Consider the following 24246-nt stretch of genomic DNA (forward strand, 5'->3'; position numbering starts at 1 on the left):
TACGTATATAGGTTTGTAGGTAGTTAGTTCTTACCTACATCATTTATTTATTTTAATGTGCAGACATTTTCATTCTGAATACCCCCAAGACGACGTAGCACTACGCCAACGCAAAACGTCGTATCGTAGGTATTTATTAGCAAGAGCCCTTATTGTAAGTACAGAAAATATCGATAAGATGGTTTTTACAACCTTTTCAAGGGTTTTGAAAACCGACGACCTTGACGACCGAATGGTAGCGATGCGCGATTATCACTTATATCAATAATCGAATACACCACTACCGCTACTCTCCATAATCGAATATCAAAGTAGCGATATACTTATTGCAATAATCGAATAAGCACCACTACTTCGATTATCGATTCTAACTTGACCGCTACTTGATTCGTAAATGCAAAAGTAGCGGTGGATGACCGATTCGATTATTTGCAACAATGTAATGATGAGTAAGACGTAAGAAAGGGGCGCGGGCGCGGCGAGTTGAACACAGACGCGCCGGCGACGGTCAGCTATGGCGCCATCTACGGGCGCCGCTAAGACGGACGGGGTGTCTAACGGACACAACTAGGGGTGGGAATATCGAATAACAACTAGTTTGGTTTTTAAACCATTATAAATCTGTGAAAGTACCTAGGTACCTAAGGGATGTTTTTAGCAGTGTTATATTATATATTAATAACCTAGTTTTTTTTCTTTATAAATATAATATACCTATGTAAGTACCTACTTATAATATAATAAAATAAAATTAATAGGTAGTTTCAATTGATTTAGTTTTTTTAATCGGACTATTTACAAAATGTCAAAATAAGCAGGGTTTATACCGGTAAGTACTTAGTTAGTTCATTCATCTATTCCTAAAAACAACTTTCCTACCATAATTTGGCACAGTATACTGAATCAATGATGTTACATGTAAATAATTAAAAAAAATTAAAAACCGACTTCAAAAAACCACTAAAACGTAAGAAATAATTTAAGGTTTAGACCAATCCTAGGTCACAGTATAAATATACCTAAGCATATTATTTCTTACGTTTTAAGTGGTTTTTGGAAGTAGGATTTAATTTTTTTTAAATTATTATTTTATTTTATTATTTTTAGTTTATTTGCTTCTTCTTCAAGAAGAAGAAGTTTATTTGCAATAATTATCAATCAAAAGTAAGATGCAAATGATACCAATATGTCCTACTCGTTAATACTTATCATTCAAGCCCAAACACGAGGTAGTTGCTATATACCGTTGAGGAGTTCCCTTGACTGCCTTCCGTTTCCATCATCAGATCAGCTCAAGGTCACCATCATATCTTTTTGTTATAATAACAATATTTACGTTATAAATTTCATAAGAATCGGTTGATAAGTGGCCAAAATGGAAATGTATACCCCTGTTTTTACCCTTTTACCCACCCTTGGGGGTGGAATAAAATTCTGAAACAAAATGGGACCACCCCTGAGCTCAACCCAATACATCAAAAAAAGATTTTATTGGCTGAGTAATCGATGAACATACATAAAAAAAAACATACATACAGACGAATTGAGAACCTCCTCCTTTTTTGTCGGTTAAAAAGAGGGTCTTAATAATCTGGAATTTATAGTTATGTGTGTGTCGAAGCAATAAATCAATGCATAATGTTTAAGTATAGTTAAATTATGGTTAAATGGTCCCTGCAATATTTTTAGATTTACTAATGTAAAGATTTATGAATAAAGTTACCTACAGGGTGGAACTTTATCAGTAAACTTCCCGAAGGCAGGTGACTCTACCCGACAAACTAAGCAACTTTCAATATTCCAAACATTTTGGTTTAGTAGGTATTTAACTTTACTAAGGAAAAGCTGGATTTTTTTGCCAGAGTTGGTCCCATAATGAAAGTTGCTTGGTATGTCGGTTAGTCACCTGCCTGCGGGAAGTTCACTGATAAAGTTCCACACTGTATATGTTTAAAAAGTAGATTCCAATATATACCAATGTTATTGGTTTTCTTTAAAAAAAACAATAGTTTTTTTAAACCACACACCCCATCTCTATCACCTGAGTTAAAAAAATATGAATTAGCGTCCCGCGCAAATTTGAAAAATAACTCATTATTCGAGTCATTCGGAAGTTCGGAACTATTGGAACGGAAGCAATTTCTTCTTATATGTGATTGTCCCCGTAAAGTCCCTGTAAATTGTTAAGATTAATTAGTGTTTGCAGGTAGAATTACCTAAAGTTCTATTAGACTACGAGTAGAAAGTGATTAGAGACAGTGAAGTTTTCAGGCATTCCCTAAACAGAAGTTTATACCTACGTGACTTTTTAACTAAGCCTTCGGTGGTGTTTTTTTAAAGTTTGGCAAAGAAAAACTAGAATGCCGCGTCCTAGTTTTAAAAAGTCAATTGTGTGGGATTTTTTTGACTTAGCACCTGACAAAAAAACAGTGTGTTGTAAATTATGTAAAAAAACTTTTATTAATCATAAAAATACCACAAATTTCAAACAACACTTAAAAAGACTTCACCCAATCCAATTTCAACGAGAAGAAGACGAGAGGCAAGGTTAGTATTGTTTTTAATTTATTTTTAAACCCGCTAATAAGAGTGATTTTTTGTAGGTTTCATTATAATATGTATGTGTGTGTATGGTATATTGCCAGGTAGGTTGAAATCGGATAGCTACAATTCATACCTTCATAGTTTATTTAGGCTGAGCATTGAATGCATTAATGCATAATATAAAGAAAGTTAAGTACCTACCTATTTCTTTCTGGTGTGCAACTAAAGCTTAATTCTATCCTCTAATAAAAAGGTTTTTTTAATAAAAAAAATCTACAGAGCCCTTATGAAAAAAATTACTACGCATCGGGTTTGTAATATTGTCTAATTCCTTCATACAATGATTTTTTTACATGCCGAGGAGCCAGTTATTGTAACTAGTGACGTGAAATAATTCCGATATACTTACCGATAAAGCAATCAATCGATTTTTTTTGTTATCGATTTTAATCGATTACCTACATGTTTGAACATGTAACAACAAAAATACAGGTCAAAATTAATAATTGAGCTACCTTCGAGTCTTCTGTGTATTCCATTCCTCATATAGGTACTAATACATGTTTTTATTATTTAGGTACTACGACTAATAGTCAGAGAGACCAGGAGATTGTTACTCCAAGTACTTCGCATGCAACGGCAGTGCCAATTCAAGTTGCTCATAACGAAGAAGTAAGAGACGGTACGTACGTTTTTTTTAAATATAATTTTTAGACCTTTTTATTATTAATATGATTAAATCAATAATAAAAAATATATCTCCCGTTAGATACCAGTAATCTCCAAGAAAACCGAAGTGGTGGCGCCAAAAGGAAGAAACAGCTCCGATTGTGTGCTGTCGACAACACTCGTGATCTTACGGACGAGCAAATAAGTGACATCGATGAAGCTGTGCTAGATATGATTGTCTTGGACTATCAACCGTTATCAATTGTCGAAGATGTTGGCTTTAAAATATTGGTTAACAAACTTAATAAAAAATATACTCTTCCTTCAAGAAGAACTTTATCCGAAAAATTGTTGCCAAGATATTATATGCGGATTAAACAAGAACTGCAAAATTCCCTTCACCAGGTAGAATACATCAGCGTCACCTGCGATTATTGGAAAGGACAAAATAACAGAACTTATTTGAGCATGACTGGGCACTTCATCCTCGATTTTTCACTGCAGTCAAAAACTTTGGCGACTGTCGAAGTTAAAATATCCCACACAGGTACTAACACTGCTGCAGCGATAACTGAAGTATGTAACGAGTTTGACATTTTGAGTAAGGTGGTGACTGTCGTTACCGATAGCGCCGCCAATATGAAAAAGGCAATCAATGATGACTTGCAAAAGCATCATCATCCATGTGTTGCCCACACGGTCAACCTCACAGTAAACGACGCCATTGCTAGTGTAGAAGGGCTAAAAGAACTTCTGCTAAAGTGTAGAACAATAGTCACTCACTTTAAGCAAAGTTCGGTAGCTTCCTACAAGCTGAAAGAGAAGCAAGGCGAGTTAAATCTCACAGAGCTTGTCTTAAAACAAGATATTGTGACAAGGTGGAATTCCACATATATTATGTTAGAGCGATTACTGACTCTGAGGCAGCCCATCTGTTTGGCACTGATGGAACTAGACAGAGCTCCAGAAAACCTCAGTGCGGATGATTGGACGGTGATCAAAGATGTATTGCCGATACTGCAGCCCTTTTTACAGTTAACGGAGGAGCTATCAGGTGACAAATACGTAACTATGTCGACCATCGTTCCCCTCATAAGAGGCTTAAGACTAGCTATAAGGGAAGCTTCTCCTATATCATTTATAGGGCAATCCTTACAAATTTCTTGCGTGGATTACGTGACTCGTCGTCTTGGTTCGATAGAATCCAATAAAATTGTGGCTAAGGCTACATTTCTTGATCCACGATTCAAAAAAGCAGCATTCGGCCAAGACGACAACGCACGTAATGCACAGCAGTGGGTAACGGAGGAGTTAACCTCATTACTAGCTAGGCACAATGAGGAGGGAGCTACAGTAGATACAGAACGGACTCACAGTTCATTCCGTGTGCCAAATAGGGAAATGTCGTTATGGTCATTTTTTGATGAACGGGCATCTGAGCAAAGACCAACCCCAATCGCAACTGCCATTGTGATGTTGAGGCAGTACATGGAAACGCCCCTGTTTAACAGGAAGAAGGATCCCATGGAGTATTGGAGAGACCACGAAAGAACCTTTCCGGAACTTTACAAAATGGCAAAAAAATACTTGTGTATTCCTGCAACGTCAGTGCCATCGGAGAGGCTTTTTTCAAAAGCAGGCTATGTGCTGTCAGAACGGCGTAATAGATTATCATCAGATAAAATGAACGAGATAATTTTTCTTAATCACAATATTGAAACCCAAAAAAAATAAACCGTTAGGCTTCTTATCCAGGCTAGGCTTGACCTATGCCCAACATTTTACTCTTGTTTTTTATTTTATTTAACGATTTTATTTAACTTTAACCTGCTGTTACTATTTTGTTAACTGTATAGTTATACATAGAGGTCTGTATGGCAGTCGTAGTAGATAGGCGCATACTTGGTTATTTAATGTTAGTGTTTCATCATCATCATCAGCCAATAATCATCCACTGCTGGACATAGGCCTCTCCCAAGGAGCGCCACAACACTCGGTCCTCGGCCTTCCTCATCCAACCACTACCCGCCACCCTCCTAAGGTCGTCAGTCCAGCGGGCAGGAGGGCGTCCCACGCTGCGTTTGCCTGTTCGTGGTCTCCACTCGAGAACTCGTCTACCCCAACGGTTATCGGTTCTTCGGCAGATATGACCAGCCCACTGCCACTTCAGCTTGCATATTTTGACAGCTATGTCGGCCAGTCCTACCGTCAGTGTCCACGTCTCTGCACCATACGTCATCACTGGCAGGACGCACTGGTTGAAGACTTTTGTCTTCAGGCTCTGAGGAATGGCCGAGGTGAATATGTGACGAAGTTTCCCGAATGCAGCCCAACTCAGTTGGATGCGCCTTGCAGCCTCCTTGTCGAAGTTGCTTATGCCTAGCCGAATAGTCTGCCCGAGGTAGACATATTCTTGCACAACTTCGATTGTTGCGTCACCAACGGCGACCGGCTCCGGTTTGATGTGAGCATTGTACATGACTTTCGACTTGTCATACCGAGGCCTACACGTCGGGAAGCAGCATTTAGGCCACTTAGCATCCAGCTGAGTTCTTGCAGAGATTCTGCCATAATAACGATGTCGTCCGCGAAGCGGAGGTGTGACATGTACTCGCCATTTATACATATGCCATGTCCTTTCCAGTCCAACGTCTTAAAGACATCTTCCAATGCATGTAAGAGTTTACTATTATTTTATTAATAAAAAAAAAAGGATTTGTGCTAAAGTTAGAGAGGCTAAGAAATTATTTGTTCTACATAGAGTGTATTTTTGTTTTTTATTTGTTTTGATTTTTATATTTTTTGGTGGACATAATAAATTTTTATACATACCGAATACTTTATTGGACCATGTTGTTTTACTAATTATACCTATCTCTTACTAATAAGTAGTAAATGAAAAAGTAGCGACGAATAAGTAGCGATACAAAAGTAGTGGTAAATGATTAGTAAATGCAAAAGTAGCGATGAATAAGTAGTAAATGAAAAAGTAGCGATGAATAAGTAGCGATACAAAAGTAGTGGTAAATGATTAGTAATACTCTAAAATGATAATCGAATAATCGAATGATTGTAATAATCGAATAATTAATGTAGTATCATTTATAATCGCGCATCGCTACCGAATGGCGTAGTGGTTAGTGACCCTGACTACTGAGCAGTGGCGGCTGGTGCCTCAGATACCCGGTGGTGCACTTTATGGGTTTAGTAAATTTTGGAAGAAAAATAGATTACCTATTACAATTAGAAGTAAAAAAAATATAAGTATATTTTACCTTATTTATATTTTAAATCCATTCTGCGTTCCTTTTTTGACGAGAAATTGCTTCTCCGTCGAAACGAAAACAACACACGGAAAGCAAAATAAAGCATTTAGTCTCTCACATCCACATAAACATTTCTTTTTATTGTACATTTCACTTTTGAAAATTCAGGTATAAGTTTTATTTTTTGTTTTGCACTCCTATTTTAAGATGAGAAAAGGCCGAGGCGGCCCAGCAGATTTAATGTCCAGTCTATTTTGAAATGTCCTATTGCTTTTTATGAAGTCCATATTGTATTTTGCACTCATTTTCACTCACACACACATATACCTACACACTCACGAAATATTTACTACTTTCTTAGTTAATAAGTAATTAGAGTAACAAATTAATTACGTATTCGCGCGCGAAAGGTGAAACTGCGACAATGACATGACAAGTGCATCGTTCGTAGTTCGTAGGTCACGCCACCGGTCAAGGCCGCCGCCCGCGCCTCCCGTGGCGTCATTCGTATGATTTCGGCAATTTCCGGTCGCGTGCGGCGCACGAATTTATCCTAGAACTGCATACAGTTTGTACTGAGCATCTTCCGTCTCACGCGCCGGGCGATTTCCATCCTGTTTCATACTATGTGTAGGAGCTCGCTCCGTGCGACAATCCGAGCGCACGAGGCAGTTTTTGTTCAAGCAAAAATAAGATCTAAGTCTTTCGCAGTAGAAATCAAAATAAGCCAGCTCGGTTTAATTTAACTCGTAACGTTCGAATGATTTATGTAATTTCTGTTTAGGGTAGGTATAGGTATTACGGTTGTTATATTGGTATTTTTGTGAAGTTTTCTTTAGACGTACCTAGTACCTACCTAGTCTAGTATGGTATAGCAAGAAGGAAGGTACATATTTAGAATTCTTTTAAATGGTAGTGCGTTGCACGGGCGCACTTAAGGTGCAGCCGCCACTGCTACTGAGCCGATGGTCCTGGGTTCGATTCCCGGCTGGGGCAGATTTGTTTAAACACAGACATTTGTTCTCGGGTCTTGGATGTGCCCGTAAAATGGCAATAGGCCCGCCCCCTATTACATTGGGACTAACAAAACACTCTGGCGAAAAGTGGGTGCAGCAATGCACCTCTGCCTACCCCGCAAGGGAGTACAAGGCGTGAGTGTGTGTGTGTGTGTGTATCTCAAGACAAGATAAGGTGATCTACCCATGATAATAAAGCTACGTGTACAGACTGGCCCAACGAACGCCCAAACATGGATATGTTGTATGATACATAATACAGGGCAGATTGCAGACTCAGTTTGGCCGGTCTGTACGCAGCTTAACGAGAAGAGTCTTAAGCTGCGTACAGACCGGCCCAACGAACGCTAACGAACGGGTTTCGTTGACCTTCGTTGCTGCAATCTGCCCTGTATTATGTATGATAAATATCCATCGTTGGGCGTTCGTCGGCCGTTCGTTGGGCCCGTCTGTACGCAGCTTTAGAGAAGTATGCTTTAACCATAGACTCAGGCCAAGATAAATAGACCAAAATTAAGACGGAGTCGTAAGCTGCGTACACACCGGGCCAACGGCCAAACGGACGCCAACGGTGATCCCAACGATGGATATTATTCATACATAATACAGGGCAGATTGCAGCAACGAAGGTCAACGTAAAACGTTCGTTGGCGTTCGTTGGTTGGGCCGGTCTGTACGCGGCTTTAGCTTAAGCAACACAATTTCACTATCATAGACACTACTTGAGCACAGACTAAGCTACGGAGTTCGCACTCTGACTAGCCGAGTTCGAGTTTACATTTGTCAAGACTTGCAGTGGCGGATTTACAAATTTGCCGCCCGTAGGCCATTAATATTTTGCCGCCCCTACTGACTTTTGAAATTCAATACGTTAGTTTAATGAATATGAATATGTGGGGACATCTCACACACGGCCATCCGACCCCAAGCTAGGTAGAACCTGTGTTATGGGTGTCGGACAGCTGATATATCTACACAGATACATAGATAGATAGATATTAAATAGATAAACGAAAACCAGACACACGGAAAACACAAGTGCTCATCACACGAATGTTTGCCTTGGGCGGGATTCGAACCCGCGGCCCAAGCTTCGGAAGCAGCTTCACTACCGCCTACGCTACGGTGCCGTCAAATATTATATATAAATAATTCCGTTATTAGTACGATTGTGAACATAATCATTTTCTGTCATTTACCTAATTAGATTATTTTTGCAACCCGCTATGTACTAATTAATTAATCATTAATTAAAGAGTTTAATGTTGACTTAAAAAGTTTAATTTGACAGGCAAATAAAAAACCCGTAAAACGACTTTAGAGTGTAAAACATCTGTAACTTTTAAACGGCTAAATCGATTTTCAGCAAACTTATTGTCTAAGAACACTCTCCCGTAGAACAAATGTGATACAAAAAAAACTAAATTGAAATCGGTTCATTCGTTCAGCCCCCCTACTCTTGAAAGGAAATGCATTGCGTCTATCTTTCGTTGTCAACATTAAAAAAATTATAACTTGTCTTCAAAAGCGTTTTTACAAAGACTAAAAATACCTAATTATGTAATCAGATAGATAATGCCTATTTTAAGAACCTAGAAACAAGAATATAATGCATAAAATTTAGAAGTTACAATAAACGCCAAAAAAGACTTTTTTGGCAAAAATCTAAAATAAATTCTTCATTCCGGGTGCTTAGTTCTTAGTGCTAGGTTCTAATAAAAGGCTTTATCTTGATGAACATTTATGTATTTTTACTTTTTGTAAAATCGATTTTGAAGAGAAGTTATGATTTTTTTAATGTTGCCAACGCAAGACACACGCAATACATTGCCTTTCAAGAGTATGGGGGCAGCGGTGTGCAAGGCAAAGTGCTATCCAAGTTTGGATAAATAATAGTATGCTCCAAATTCTGTTTTCGCAGTAGCAAAGATAGATACGAGTATGTAATGATCCAGAATCCGGTTTTATCGAAATATTACAAAGCATTTATTAATCGTTTTCGTATTTTATAATCGTAATTTATACATGGATGGTGTGCACGTATAATTAATTATAAAAAAACTACTTATTTGCCAAATTTGCCGCCCCTCTCAATCTGCCGCCCTAGGCACTGGCCTTTTTGGCCTATAGGTAAATCCGCCACTGAAGACTTGGCCCTTGCTTAGCACGCCGTTGAAATAAATAGTTGTGGTATTTATTATCAATTGGTGCGTTTATACGAATTTTTATGGGAAAAACCGACATTCAAAACTAAAATTATAATAATATTAAAATAAAATATAAAGTTGATTTTAATAAAATATAGTTAGGCACTCTGGGTTATATTACCAATCATCGTAAAAAAACAAATCGGAAATCGATTCAGCTGACAAATACATACACACACAGATACAGGTTGACTGGTAGAAAATGCTTTTAGCATTAAGTCCACCTAATTGTACATAATTACTTTTGTATATTGTGCAATGAAGAATAAATAAATAAATACACAGACTCATTAAACATAATATAACACTCCTATTTTCGCCGAGGGTTAATTAATAAATAAATATGAACGTGAACTTTTATAGCACGGGGAGAGTCGGTAGTGGCGGTAAGTGGCTGCACTAGTTCTAAGGAATTATTATTCTAAGCTCTCAGGCTATCCACAGACCACATTTATACCAAATTTGCTAAAAAACTACTATGACCACAGATAAATAAATATACATTTTACGCAGATTTGACATAACATTAACTTAACATTTGTATATTTATTTATCTGTGGTCATAGTTTCATTCCTCAGATCAACTACAAATAGATTCGCAACCGCCGTGTGCACTATTCTCTTTCTCACTCAAACCATAGATGTTGCCGACAAAAAAATAAAACCTAAATATGGGGAAATTCAACTTATCATAATAACAAAAACAAAACTTGAGTATATCGTCGGTTGATAGGAAAACGACACTAAAGGCTAATTTTTCAATAGCCAGACAAAAGTTTTGCTGGGAAATAATTTTGATGCTGTTGCGTCTCAATGTTTCTCAATGTTTGTATTACCCAGATAACATTTATCTGAATATTGAAAAATCAGCCTTAGTGAGTTTTTCCTGTCAACCGACGATATAAGAAAAAAAACTTTACTCATACTTATTTGATTTCAATATAATTATTTAATATACACAAACTGAGTGGATTGTATAATTCATTGTCTTCGTCCAATCGAAACAATCCTCTTCAAAATGTGCCGAACACAATTTTTGTATGTTTCCTTGGTTCCCAATTTGTGCGACCGGTAATGTCTATCCATTTTCTTGATATTTTTTTTTTCTGTCGGAAACCTATGAAAGAGATAAATGGATGAGCATGAGCATTATAATCGTGGGCCAAATATGTGATGGGGTTTTTTTTAAAGGAAACACGTATTTCGTATCAATACAATAAACTTTATATTATACAGAAGAAATCACACATGGAAGAAAAAAAAAAGAAACGAACGTTTCCTCACAATGAGAGGCACCTCATTTGAAACAGGAGAATGACTTCTACAAAATACAATCTTCACAAAAACCGAATTCGTGCGCCCCATTTGTAAACCCAACCCGAGTCCGTTACAATTTCTAGATTTTCTTTGCATACTATAATATTTGTGGGTAAAATAAATTTTCAATAACTTGCAACACCATGTGATTTGTTATGATATGGTACCTCGTAATGTTTACTTAAAACTGATACTAAAAGACCTTACAGTATTAAAATTAGTATCGTTTTATATTAAAATATAATAGTACTATGATGAATGTAAGCTTGTTAAACTTGATAGTATCTACTTACATGTGAAAATATATCTCATCCATCATTCCATCGTGTTTTCGTTCAATGTGCTCTATACAACCGAACAAAATCCACCCACCCATGTCACACACTCGTTAAGTGATGATAATAGTCTAATAAACTTAATAAACACCCACAAATCACTAGCAAATCAAAAATAAATAGCATTTAGAAAATTTTGTTGTAACTGTCAGCCTTTGTTTGGCACAGATTTTTCATTTGTTTCATTGTTTGGCACAGAGAACTGACGTAAACAGGCGCCACAGCAAAAAGGACAAAAAACATTTACAGCTTAACGTTTCTTTCTTACGCTTAATGTAGCTAAGCGTCTCTTTTTCGCAATGTCAGAACTGTCACGATTATACCCCTGTGTTTCATTCCGTAGTTTTTTAGCAAATTTGGTACAAATGTGGTCTGTGGATAGCCTGAGAGCTTAGAATAATAATTCCTTAGAACTAGTGCAGCCACTTACCGCCAGGTGGCGACTCTCCCCGTGCTATAAAAGTTCACGCTCATATTTATTTATTAATTAACCCTCGGCGAAAATAGGAGTGTTATATTATGTCTAATGTGTCTGTGTATGTATTTGTCAGCTGAATCGATTTCCGATTTGTTTTATTACGATGATTGGTAATATAACCCAAAGTGCCTACCTATATTTTATTAAAATCAACTTAGCAGTTCCAAAGTTCTGCGATTACTTTAATTTTAGTTTTGAATGTCGGTTTTTTCCCATAAAAATTCGTATAAGCGAACCAATTGATAATAAATACCACAACTATTTATTTCAACGGCGTGCTTAGCAAGGGCCAAGTCTTGACAAATGTGAACTCGAACTCGGCTAAGTCAGAGTGCGAACTCCGTAGCTTAGTCTGTGCTCAAGTAGTGTCTATGATAGTGAAATTGTGTTCTAAGCATGTGCTTAAGCTAAGACTCCGTCTTTAGTTTCGTCTATTTATCTGATTTTATCTTGGCCTCAGTATATACTAAATTGTTTGTTTTGTTTTGTTTATTGTTTTGTTTATTGTTCATTTATTTATAAATCTATGGCTTTAACCATGTTAGAAGTCCAAAATAATAACGTCATCGCTTCGCTCAGTCGCTTCGTCATCGCATTTTTTTTGTTGGCCTATAAGCCTATAACAGCGCTATTTAGCAAAAGACAATGGAACTATTTCATAAATAAACTATTATTTTTTTCACTATGGCAGCACCTGAAACCAAAGACAAAGTAAAGAATGATAGGTTTTTCAATATGTAGGAAATTTCTAATATAAATTATTCTGCATCTAAGTATATTTTATCCTTTTATATTTAATCTTTTTAAATATAAAATTAAGTACTTAATTATTGAACTATACATATACACACAATAATCAGTGTTTTATTAAAATCAGCAAATTTTACCTAAAACTGTTTTTAAAAACGGAGAAAACTGGTTTGAAATCTTTGCACTTCGAAAAAGCTTCTAGGATCCATTTTGCTTTCCACCTGCCAATGCCAACTGTCAACAACTTGTCATTTCGCATTTGTGAATTTTTGGTAAAAATTCGCTATGTGTCTACAAAATATTAAAATTTTGTTGTAAATAGATGTTTTCTTTTTGAAATATTTGTATTTTGTGAATCAGTCATAAAAACGGATTGCAAATGTCAATATGTCAGGATCTCGGCCTTAACTTCCAACAGAGAATGGTGAGTAAACTCCATCCCAAAGTATTTCCGCTGAATCCTTCCCAAGTTTCCATTTAATTCAGTTCCGATCAATGAAATTAGTGTGATTAAAGCAATCACCCGGGATCTTATTTTAGTTTTAATTGAAAACTCATGATATTCTAGTGATTCACGATCTATACATGTAGATACACCACCGAACACTTAGCTAGTTTATCTCCGAGGTGCAAATCATTTATCTTATCTTGATTATGGTTTTTATCAAATACATATTCTTATTATGTAAATTTGGCTATCATACTACATATTTACCTAATTAGTGAAAATTCATCTCGCTACAATCCTATGGATAATTCCTACATAATTTTCTACAAACAATTACTTACTGAATGCCTGATAATTTGTTTTCAGGGCGCAAATATATCGCAACTGGAAAGAGACATTGGCTCAGAACAATTCCCACCCAATGAACATTACTTTGGATTAGTCAATGTAAGTACAATACACATACATTATGTTAGGACTGTAAATTCTATTCCAGATATAAATGTGTGAAGCTAAATATTGGTTCCCTGGTCTTGGATATGCCCCAATATAGAAAAAACTAGGACTTACAGTCTTACATACCAAATACAAAATATTAATACTTATAACATATTTCACACACCATTCAATCCCAAACTAGGCAGATGGGTGCGAAACATCTGATATACCCAAAAAAATGCATAGATACATACATACAATACATCCTAACTAATATTATAAATGTGAAAGTAACTGTGTCTGTCTGTGTTACTCTTTCACGCCAAAACTACCGAACGGATTTGAATGAAATTTGGTATACATACGGTCTAGACCCTGGGAAAGAACATAGGCTACTTTTTATCCCGGAATTCCCACGGGAAAACTTTTTAAGGCGAAGCGAAGCGTGCGGGAACAGCTAGTACACAATAAAAATTAGAGATAAACTTCAATAGACAAAAATGAGTGTAAGCTTCCTATTCTTGCCATTGCACCTTTAACTATTTCACAAGCAAATACATAAAAAAAGGCATCAGTGTAATGGTATGTTTTAGGGCTAACATTCAAATTAGTTGGAGCAATGCCCTGCTAACTTTTAGATTGACTTAACTGTTTTGTTTCGTTGAGTTGTGTACTTGTTGTGATTTCTACAAAACTAAGCAACATATACCTACTGAAAAGTATATGTAAGTTGCCAACTTGCCACCCAGTGACGATACACTTTCTGCAAACATGATAATAATTAGTAGCTATTACTCATGCTTATTGGATTTACTGGATTCTAAATAGTCTTAAACATAAAATTATACAGGAACAGCAAACAACACACTTCAAACATAAGATAAGGATTTACGACTGTCTCAGAATTTGTTAGAGTGCTGTTAACATCATATTTTTTTATCTAGGATTATCTGCTGTGGGGTAGATTTGTAGTTTTTTATTGCAAATACCTATGTTGTTGCACTTAGGCATTCTTTATTTCTTTCAAGAATGTGCCACACATTCATGTAATGAAAGTCAATCTTTGAAATGGAACTCTTGGAAGGACTGAGATATACATAAAAATATACTCACAATAATGTCATATTTTGGTTTCAGTTTGGCAACACTTGTTACAGCAACTCAGTGTTGCAAGCGTTATACTTCTGTCGCCCATTCCGAGAGAAAGTTCTAGAATACAAAGCCAAGAACAAGAGGACAAAGGAAACACTGCTAACATGCCTGGCGGACCTGTTTTATAGCATTGCTACTCAGAAGAAAAAAGTCGGATCCATTGCACCTAAAAAGTTCATAGCCAGATTGAGGAAGGAAAAAGGTGAACATACTTTACAATTGCATAATTTCTTCTTCTATTTCGATATATTTTCTTATTCCCAAGAATAATGTGTGTGAAGAATTATGGGCCTGATCATGTTGCCCATGAGACGCCTGGCCGAATTCAATATTCATGTAAACATTTATAAGTACTAATACTTTTTATTGAATTTGCAGAGGAATTCGATAACTACATGCAACAAGATGCCCATGAGTTCCTGAATTTTTTGATTAACCACATTAATGAGATTATCTTGGGTGAGTGCTGTTGCGATTACTTATGATTTTATCACCTCCTGTAAACTTGTTCTCGCATCTAAACTGGTTATTGAATATCCACAAAGATAATCGTCATCATTAGCCTATAGCAGTCCACTGCTGGACTTAGGCCTCTCCCAAAGCACGCCACTGGATGCGATCTTTAGCTTTCCGTATCCAATCATAACCAGCCACCTTTTGCAAGTTGTCACCCTTTACCCCAGATGTGACCAGGCCACTGCCACTTAAGCTTACTATCTTTGTGAGCTATGTCAAACAAATCATAAAAGATAATCATGAGAAAAAAAATACCATAGGCCTATCAAAACACTGTTCCGCAGCTTTCTACATCCATTAGCCATTCAGACTGATCCATGGCGGTTTCTCCCAATGAGCTTACAATCCGGAGCCATCCCAAAATAAGCTGGAATTCAGTCCACAGATCTTCTGCACTAGCGTCAGTGTTACTTACCTCAACCATATACAGGGTGTTGCAAAAAGAGTATACAAATCAGAAACCTACATGTGCGGCATGGTATATCTAAGCCCGAAACTGAAATCAGAATTTCAAAATTCGCGTTTTTTTTAAATAATTTTTCATAGATACTATGTTGGTCGAAAAATAAGTCATAGTAAAAAGTCACATACTTTTTACTATCGAGAATGACTTTTTTTTCGCGATTTTTGAAATTCTGATTTCAGTTTCGGGCTTAGATATACATCTCCTTGTTTATTATAAAACATAAGTAAATGAGAAGTCTTGGGTTCTTCTTGTAGAATAGCGTAATTTAATTAACTTTACACATTTTAGTATCGTTTTACATTTTAGTTGCAAACAATCATTAACAATCGAACAATACTCAATACCTCAATAGTATTAAGCATAGAGAAGGCAATATAGTTTTTTATGGACACAGATTACACTAGTTTCACAGATTAACAGTTTTGCACTTATGACGCGTTTACACGCGTGAACATAGTCCCCCCGGTTGAAGGGATCTTCAATCACTATGCACATCGATTGCACGTCGGCCATTCGTGACTTTGCGTCGGCTCCAGGCATTGCTATCGGAGGTGCTCGCTTGCTGCGTAGCACGGCGGCATTCTTGAGTCTTCTTTCTTCGGAGACGGCAGCGACATTAACGGCCGGCCAATTAGAAAATGTCCAAGAGAAAAAAACTGATGGTCTTAAGGACAAAACGATAGGGGACATAGTCGGCGACTAATAAAAATATTAGTGAAAAAAATAAGAATCCTCAAACGTGAGGTTTGTGTAGCCCATGACCCTTTTAAAGTGGTACTTTGCGGAATAAATTCCAGCGTCTCACAAGTCAACGAAATAAGGAGCGTGAGATAGATAGATAGTATAAAATTGAAGTTGATGGAATCAATTGCCGCAACATTAGATGCTTAAAAAATTTAAAATGTACCTTGTAGAAGTAATAGCAATAGTTTGACAGCTCAATCACTGCCTCGAGATGTACACATTTGTATCTTTGACATACAAAATAGTTAAGTTTAGTTTAAGTTAAGCATAAACAATTGATCTTTGAAATTTGAATTATTAAAACCTACTTAGAATGGAGAAAGGACCAGTCATATGCATATTTATTATAGATGGGAGTTCACATAAACAGTGAAGCTCGATGCATGTTGGATCGTCACAAAAGGCTCGCCTGGGAACATAAAATTTTTAGAATATGGGCTAAATTAGCTTATAAAAAATTCCCAGTGTTTTAATAATAATATCATTAATAATTAGGTACAGTTACGTCCCAATAAAGCTTATGTAACTATAGTTGATAGCATTTTGAATTGGACTGTACTAGAAATTATAAAAGATAAAAAAAATATTAGAAAATATATAAATAATTGTCCTTTCAGTGATTTCACTGGGCTGACTTTATTTGAAATTAAATAGAAATACCTTAGCTTGTCAGTGGTTGCATCTCAACCTAAACCCAAAGTATAGGTGGAATCACTCAAAGTCTCGTTTACATTTAAATTATGATTAGAATTTTTCAAAAACGATGGTAAGTTGGTCCTGAACTTCCTTAAATGTAAGCATGCTGAACTCAGAGTATCTGTAAGAGACTCTAATATGTTTAGGAGCTCAGCTTCGGTGTCATGACATCCAAAATAGTTGTAAAGTTCAGGGTTTAGAACAGCTGATTCAGAACAATGTTCCTGAATAAATGTGGAATAGGCTGTCTTCAGTTCAAGCTGCTTCTTGAAAAGCTTATCTAGGGCGAGTAATCGCTTTTTAGCATTAATGTAGGGTTCACCAAGACACTCGGGTGAATCAGGCAGTTTATCACTAAACTGACCATTATCTAGGCGAGTAGTAAGCAAATATTTCTCACAAGCTATCTCGCTGTCACTCAGTAAAGGCTTAGACTGGGGAAGCACTTCGGGCCCCCAGCAGCGGGCAAACTGGTTGTTCAGAGTGACATCCTCCTGCATATTATGGAGAGAGAGGGAAAAGTTACTTCGCGAATTATAGATAGGTTCACAATTATCAATACACATAGGGCCGGACACGATCCAACCTAATTGTGAACTGCGCAAGTATGGCTTGCCTTTTCCTAATGATTGCTGTTTGTCGCCGACAACATCCCAAAATATATCGGCACCGATGAGAACATCTATTGGCGCTGGGGTGTTAAAACTTGGGTCAGCTAACATTATTTTAGGTGGAAATTTAAATTCTTTTAAATCCACATGGACCTTGGGAAGGTCACCTGTTATTTCCCTTAGGACAGAACATGATAGGGTGACCTTAAAATCCGAATTTGTTGACTGAAATTGGACAATACTGCGTTCACTAACGGAACTGCTGTTGGTATTGCCTATGCCGATTACCTTAATGTTTGTAGGTAAGGCATCCAAACCTAGTGTTTGTTTTAGGGACTCGGTTATAAAACTAGACTGGCTACCTGAGTCCAATAGTGCTCTCACAACGCATTCTTTATTAGTTTTTGGATTTATGACCCGTAGCAGTGCTGTTGACAGAAAAACTAGATTAGTCGGCTGGACGCTGATGTTGACCGCCGTGTCCGCTTGTGCAACAGAAGAGGCGCTCGTTGCTGGCTGTGGAGAAGGTAAAACCTTATGCAGCAGGCTGTTGTGGCGTTTTCTGCATTCCCGGCATGGACCCATGGGGCAGCGGGAGCTATGGTGACCCAAGCGGAGGCAATTAAAACATAATCCCAATTTAGCAGCTTCAGCAATTCGTTGTTCAACAGGCAACACTAAAAAATTAGGGCAATCATAAATTCTATGAGCTGCCTTGCAAAACACACATGCAAATGTCGGGTTAGTGTTGTGTGAGAGCTGTGCCGTGCAAGTATACGTTTTCGCTTGTGATTTGTGAGGCGTTTGTGGCTTAGATTGGTCAAACTTGTTGTTGCTACATGATTCTAGTACATCGGCTCTATCCTTCAGGAACTTGTTAAAAATTGCAAGTGTGGGAGAGTCACTTAAAGTGTTACGATGCTCTTCCCATTTTAGATTGGTTGGAGAATCCAGTTTTGATGTTATCATATGGATAATCAAAGTGTCCCAACTGTCTGTCGGTTCATCGAGGCTGGCAAGTGCACGCAGGTTCTTGTTAACATTGTCAATCAGCGTACGCAGTGATCTGTCTGACTCACGGTTTAATTTTTCAGTGTTGAAGAGTGAATTTAAATGGTAACTTATCAATTGCCTCTTGTTGTTAAACCGATCACATAGTAAAGACCATGCTTTGTCATAGTTAGACACTGACATCTCTAAGTTTGATGTGACACGGGCAGCCTCTCCTTCTAGGTAGGAATTAAGGTAGTGGAACTTATGAACGGGCTGTATACTCGGATTCTCATGTATCAGTGATACAAACATGTCCCTAAACTCGAGCCAGTGGTGAAGTGAGCCATCAAACTTTAATATTTGAATTTGTGGAAGTTTAAACGATGGACCTCCAGAAGGCATGCTATTGGATGCATTAGATTTAGGCTTCTCATTGCTTAGGATAAGCTGGGCTTTGGATATAAATTTATAGAAATCTTGCTCAATAAGTTCCCGCTCATCAAGCTCTGAATCTAATGCATCAGAGTTTAAAATCTCGATCTGACATTGTAAATCATCAAATGTTTTGGCCAATGACTCAATCTTTGCCAATCTTAGCGCAAGCTCATTAAGCTGCTCTGCACTTGGTTCAGTTATTGATAGTATAGTGTCAAGATAGTTATGAAACTTTGTTAAGCGGCCCTTTACGGAGCTACGCTTGGCAAAAAGTGCCTTTAGCTCTGTCATGCTTGTTTGTTAAGATAGCAATAGGTTTAAAATAGCAGTGCAGTGCAACTGAATGTACAAAAATAGATAGGTGGTGTCTCACGCTCCTCCTCGGTGACTTGTTACCGCTGACCGCGAAGACTTGACCACAGGATCTGGGGCACTGCTCGATGTAGGCTGACTCTGGGCAGAGGACGCTCGTTGTGACGTGCACGAACCTCGCAGGATAGCGGCCCAGCTGAAATTGGTCGGCAGAGCAATGCTGATCACTTGTTGCAAACAAAGAATGCAAAAACTTGGGGGAAAATTGAAAACTAGTGAGACTTATAAAAACTAGGTAAGTTTCTGAAGTAGGAATAGTTACCTACTTTCTTAAAAATAGCAGAAACTTACAGCCTCTAGATAATTCTAAAAGAATTTAGGTATAGCAAACTAGGGAGACTTTAAACAATAGGTAAGTTTTCTGAAGTATGAATACTTGAAATTAATAGCAGAAAACTTACAAAGTCTCCAGCTAGCTCTGTAAGAACTAGACTGAATATTGAAAACTAGGGAGACTTTAAAACACTAGGTAAGTCGCTGAAATAGGAATTGGTACCTACTTACTTGAAAATAGCAGCCACACTTACAAAGTCTCCAGCTAGCTCTATGAGAACTAGACTGAAATGAAAACTAGTGAGACTTATGAAAAATAGGTAAGCATCTGAAGTAGGAATCCTACTTGAAAGTAATAGCAGAATACTTACAAGTCTCTAGCTAGTTTTATAAAAAATAGACTACATTATCATCTTATTAGGAAGATGGCATTGTTTGCAGTAGTAGAAAATAGCAGAGAAAGTTGTTAGGAACTAGAAAGAAGCATTTGTTAACTTGAAGATAGATAGAATGCTTGAAATTAGAGATTTGGACACTTAACTAATAGGCCAAGCCGATCTGGTGGAGATAGCCACTGCCGCTGCCGTTTGTAGAACTCGAAGATGGTGTGGAGGTCTGCCGCGTAGAATATTCCGGAGTCTCAGACGGCTGCTGCACAGGTGACGCTGCAGTTTTGATGTGTCGGATCGACGTCCTCAATAATCTTGTAGATACCCTGACGTGAAATCTGGACGATACCCTGATGATTGCTCGTTCGTCGGTCGTCGTGATAGCAGGCTGGGTCTTGATCATGATCATTTATAGCGGGAACAATTTGTTTGGCTTCCTTCGAGTTGGGCAAAATGGCGGGATCTTGAGCTTGGCTGCGAATGCGCCGCGTTGTTAATCGGTCATTGCAGAAGTTCTCGTCTTACGGTCGCCAAATTATGTTTATTATAAAACATAAGTAAATGAGAAGTCTTGGGTTCTTCTTGTAGAATAGCGTAATTTAATTAACTTTACACATTTTAGTATCGTTTTACATTTTAGTTGCAAACAATCATTAACAATCGAACAATACTCAATACCTCAATAGTATTAAGCATAGAGAAGGCAATATAGTTTTTTATGGACACAGATTACACTAGTTTCACAGATTAACAGTTTTGCACTTATGACGCGTTTACACGCGTGAACACTCCTAATGATGGAAATAGGTGGTACTTTGTTTCACAGGGAAAGAAATCTGACAGGACCCTTATTACATTCGAATAATTAAGGTTTTGGTCGTATCAGATGTCTTTTCCTGTGAAATGAAATATAATCAATAATGTCTCCTCCAAATCCTTCCAGCCGAGCGCAACCAAAGCACCCTGAAGATCCAGAAGAATGGCCCCGGTGAGAACGTGACGTGCAACGGCGGCGGCGGCGGCGGCGGCGCGGCGCCTGCAAGCACCGAGCCGACGTGGGTGCACGAGATCTTCCAGGTAAATACATAAATAATAATAATAAATATGTGGGTACATCTCACACACTGCCATCCGACCCCAAGCTAGGGTGGGCCTGTGTTATGGGTATCGGATAGCTGATATATCTAGGTACACAAATACATACATAGATACATATTAAATATAAATATCAACACCCAAGACCCGAGTACGAATATCTGTATTTCGTCGCCGGGTCGGCTCAGCAGTCAGGGTCACTAACCACAAAACCAGTCGGCCGTCATATAAATAAATAAATAAAAATGCATAAAGGGTGACTTTTTTTATGTAGCGTGCATTTGTTTATGTAGTAGGTCATTACTGTATTGATTGTTCTTGTGTTGTGCCTAAGTACCTACCTACCTACTACACCATTCGGCTGTCCGAAGATGAGCGGTTGTGAATGAATCAACAATCGAATGGTTCACTAATTTGCAAATTGTAATGATATCGCTAGTTTCATCCATTCTATTCTATTCTCTGTGGGGGTGTAGGTACCTGCACGTGGCTCTCTCGAGTGGAACCTTTGCGCATATCCCCAAGACCTAAATTGCCTTCCTAAGCTTGGACCATTTCCCACCACGCTGGTCCACTGCGGGTTGGTGGGTTCACATATCTAGATGTGCTAAATCTAGATATGCAGGTTTCCTCACGATGTTTTCCTTCACCGTAAGAGCGATGGTATACATTGTACTTAAGTTAAAAGAACTCATTGGTACATGTCAGCGCCGGGATTCGAACCCGCATCTCTGGCGTGAGAAGCGGGCTCTTACCCGACTGAGCTACCACCGCTCATTCATTCAATTTGGCATTGTATTTATTTCGTTTTCTCTCTTTCAAATTCGAATGCATGAAGGTTATTCGAATAACTTCCACCACCGAATAGTTTAAATAAGTTTAGTAATATTCGTGTATGTTTGTTTCCAGGGCACGCTTACCAGCGAAACGCGTTGCCTCAACTGTGAGACTGTCAGCAGCAAGGATGAGCACTTCTTTGATCTGCAGGTAAATGCTTTTGCTGTATACAGGAGGGAAAGCCAGTCGAACTCAATGTACTTACATGACACACATTTTGATGAAATCATCAGCAACATTCCAGTTCAGTCACTAATTTGTCCCCTGGTAGGTATAGGTATAGGTACTCGGCTTACTGGATACCTAGTTTAAAATCTTAGATTTTTCATAATAATATGTTCAGATGACATCAGATCAGAATGTAATGAATCTAATTCCCCTATTCCCAGGTAGACGTAGGCCAGAACACCAGCATCACACACTGCCTGAAATGCTTCAGCGACACAGAGACCCTCTGTAGCGACAACAAGTTCAAATGCGACCACTGCAGCAGCTACCAGGAGGCACAGAAGAGAATGAGGGTCAAGAAACTGCCCCTGATACTGGCACTGCATCTGAAGAGATTTAAATATATGGAGCAGTATAACAGACATATTAAGGTGTCGCACAGGGTCGTGTTTCCGCTGGAGTTGAGGCTGTTTAATACGGTGAGTTTTGGAGTTTTTTTTTTATATTGTACAGTTTTACACCCTGTATAAAATATTGTATGATCGTCATCGACCCTCAATCGCCCACTGCCTTGATACTCTCGGTTTTACATCCGTTTTTCATTCTCTACGACTTTTGCAAAATCTAGCTTCTTTATAGAAACTTAAGTTTTAGTTGGTCACATCACTTTTTTGTTATAAGGGGGATAATTATTTTTTCACGAAATGGCGTGACATGACGCACAAAGCCGACCCTAAATAAGGAAAAGGCTAGGAAAAAAAGAAGAACACTTTTTTATACGAATTTCCATCAGTTGTTAAGTACGATATCCTCCGTTACTTACCCACTTTCAGCTTACAACACCCTGCAGACAGAACACATGTTGATTTATGAATGTAATTCCCGACAGCCGGTCACATAACCACATGCTGAGCAACTTGTGAATTATCCCGACGAATTGAGAACCTCCTCCTTTTTTTGAAGTCGGTTAAAAATATAATATACTTAATATAAACACTCACACCTTGTACTAATGTACTCCCTTGCGGGGTAGGCAGAGGTGCATTGCTGCACCCACTTTACGCCAGTGTTTATGTTAGTCCCAATGTAATAGGGGGCGGGCCTATTGCCATTTCACGGGCACATCCAAGACCCGAGAACAAATATCTGTGTTTAAACAAATATCTTGCCCAGCCGGGAATCGAACCCGGGACCTTCGGCTCAGTAGTCAGGGTCACTAACCAATACGCCATTCAGCCGTCACTCTGAAATCAATTGTTGAAATAACATTTCCCCTTCTTCCCGTCCCAGTCGGACGACGCGGTGAACCCAGACCGGCTGTACGACCTGGTGGCGGTGGTGGTGCACTGCGGCTCCGGGCCCAACCGCGGCCACTACATCAGCATCGTCAAGAGCCACGGCCTGTGGCTGCTCTTCGACGACGACATGGTCGATGTGAGTATGAGGTTATGTCTGTCGGAGAGCCGGTAGATGGTAAATCATACAATCCAAGTCATCTCGCAAGACGATGCAATACGATGAACCAAGCCAGTATTATAGTGGCCCATGGTGGTAGTACTGAGGACTGAATCATCACAGTACAGTATGCCTAATTAGCCACTATTTACCTAATTTACTACGCATCATTATTATCCATGTGGCCATGTTAGATAAAACTAATTGTGTATTTTTATTTACTTACAGAAAATCGATGCATCTGCGATAGAAGACTTCTACGGCCTAACGTCCGATATACAAAAGTCGTCCGAAACGGGATACATATTGTTCTATCAATCAAGGGACGCTAGTTGTTAAGTTTATGCAATTCAATTATAGTATTTATATATTTAAGATAGTCAAATGTGATGATAAATCATGTTAATACTAGAATGCCAAGTTGAAGTTACGGCATTTAAAGATATTATTTAATTCCAAACATAAAATATTTTACTTCATCTTTTAGTGTTTCTTCATTGTAAATATCTTTCATTTCATAATAAAATGTTGCAATCTTTTCCTGGTTTACCAAGAGTATTTTTATTTAAAATTATA

The 24246-nt window shown here is 38.0% G+C and overlaps 2 protein-coding genes across 2 annotated transcripts; both read left to right on the forward strand.

Annotated features, from left to right (window-relative positions):
* Positions 1–1443: 1443 nt before the first annotated feature.
* On the forward strand, positions 1444–5243 carry LOC119690765 (E3 SUMO-protein ligase ZBED1). Its single transcript, XM_038106504.2, has 2 exons — positions 1444–3226; positions 3314–5243. Exon 2 carries the CDS (start codon positions 3445–3447, stop codon positions 4945–4947), a length of 1503 nt encoding a protein of 500 aa, XP_037962432.1. The 5' UTR covers positions 1444–3226; positions 3314–3444; the 3' UTR covers positions 4948–5243.
* Positions 5244–12721: 7478 nt separating this feature from the next.
* LOC105385222 (ubiquitin carboxyl-terminal hydrolase 46) lies at positions 12722–24219 on the forward strand. The gene is made up of 9 exons (XM_011555558.3): positions 12722–13006; positions 13397–13477; positions 14606–14822; positions 14999–15079; positions 21059–21192; positions 22120–22197; positions 22437–22694; positions 23506–23649; positions 23899–24219. The coding sequence occupies exons 1-9, from the start codon at positions 12962–12964 to the stop codon at positions 24007–24009; spliced, it is 1149 nt and encodes a 382-aa protein (XP_011553860.2). The 5' UTR covers positions 12722–12961; the 3' UTR covers positions 24010–24219.
* The last annotated feature ends 27 nt before the right edge of the window (positions 24220–24246 follow it).

This window comes from Plutella xylostella, chromosome 13, assembly GCF_932276165.1.
Source record: "Plutella xylostella chromosome 13, ilPluXylo3.1, whole genome shotgun sequence".
Classification (NCBI taxonomy): domain Eukaryota; kingdom Metazoa; phylum Arthropoda; class Insecta; order Lepidoptera; family Plutellidae; genus Plutella; species Plutella xylostella.

What these genes read in the sequence shown, in the direction of transcription:
- LOC119690765 (XM_038106504.2), top strand. Translation starts at nt 3,445, where the DNA reads ATGATTGTCTTGGACTATCAACCGTTATCAATTGTCGAAGATGTTGGC.
- LOC105385222 (XM_011555558.3), top strand. Translation starts at nt 12,962, where the DNA reads ATGTCAATATGTCAGGATCTCGGCCTTAACTTCCAACAGAGAATG. An exon ending in CAGATTGAGGAAGGAAAAAG is followed by an intron (nt 14,823 to 14,998) that starts GTGAACATACTT and finishes TTGAATTTGCAG; the next exon opens with AGGAATTCGATAACTACATG. An exon ending in TCGACGACGACATGGTCGAT is followed by an intron (nt 23,650 to 23,898) that starts GTGAGTATGAGG and finishes ATTTACTTACAG; the next exon opens with AAAATCGATGCATCTGCGAT.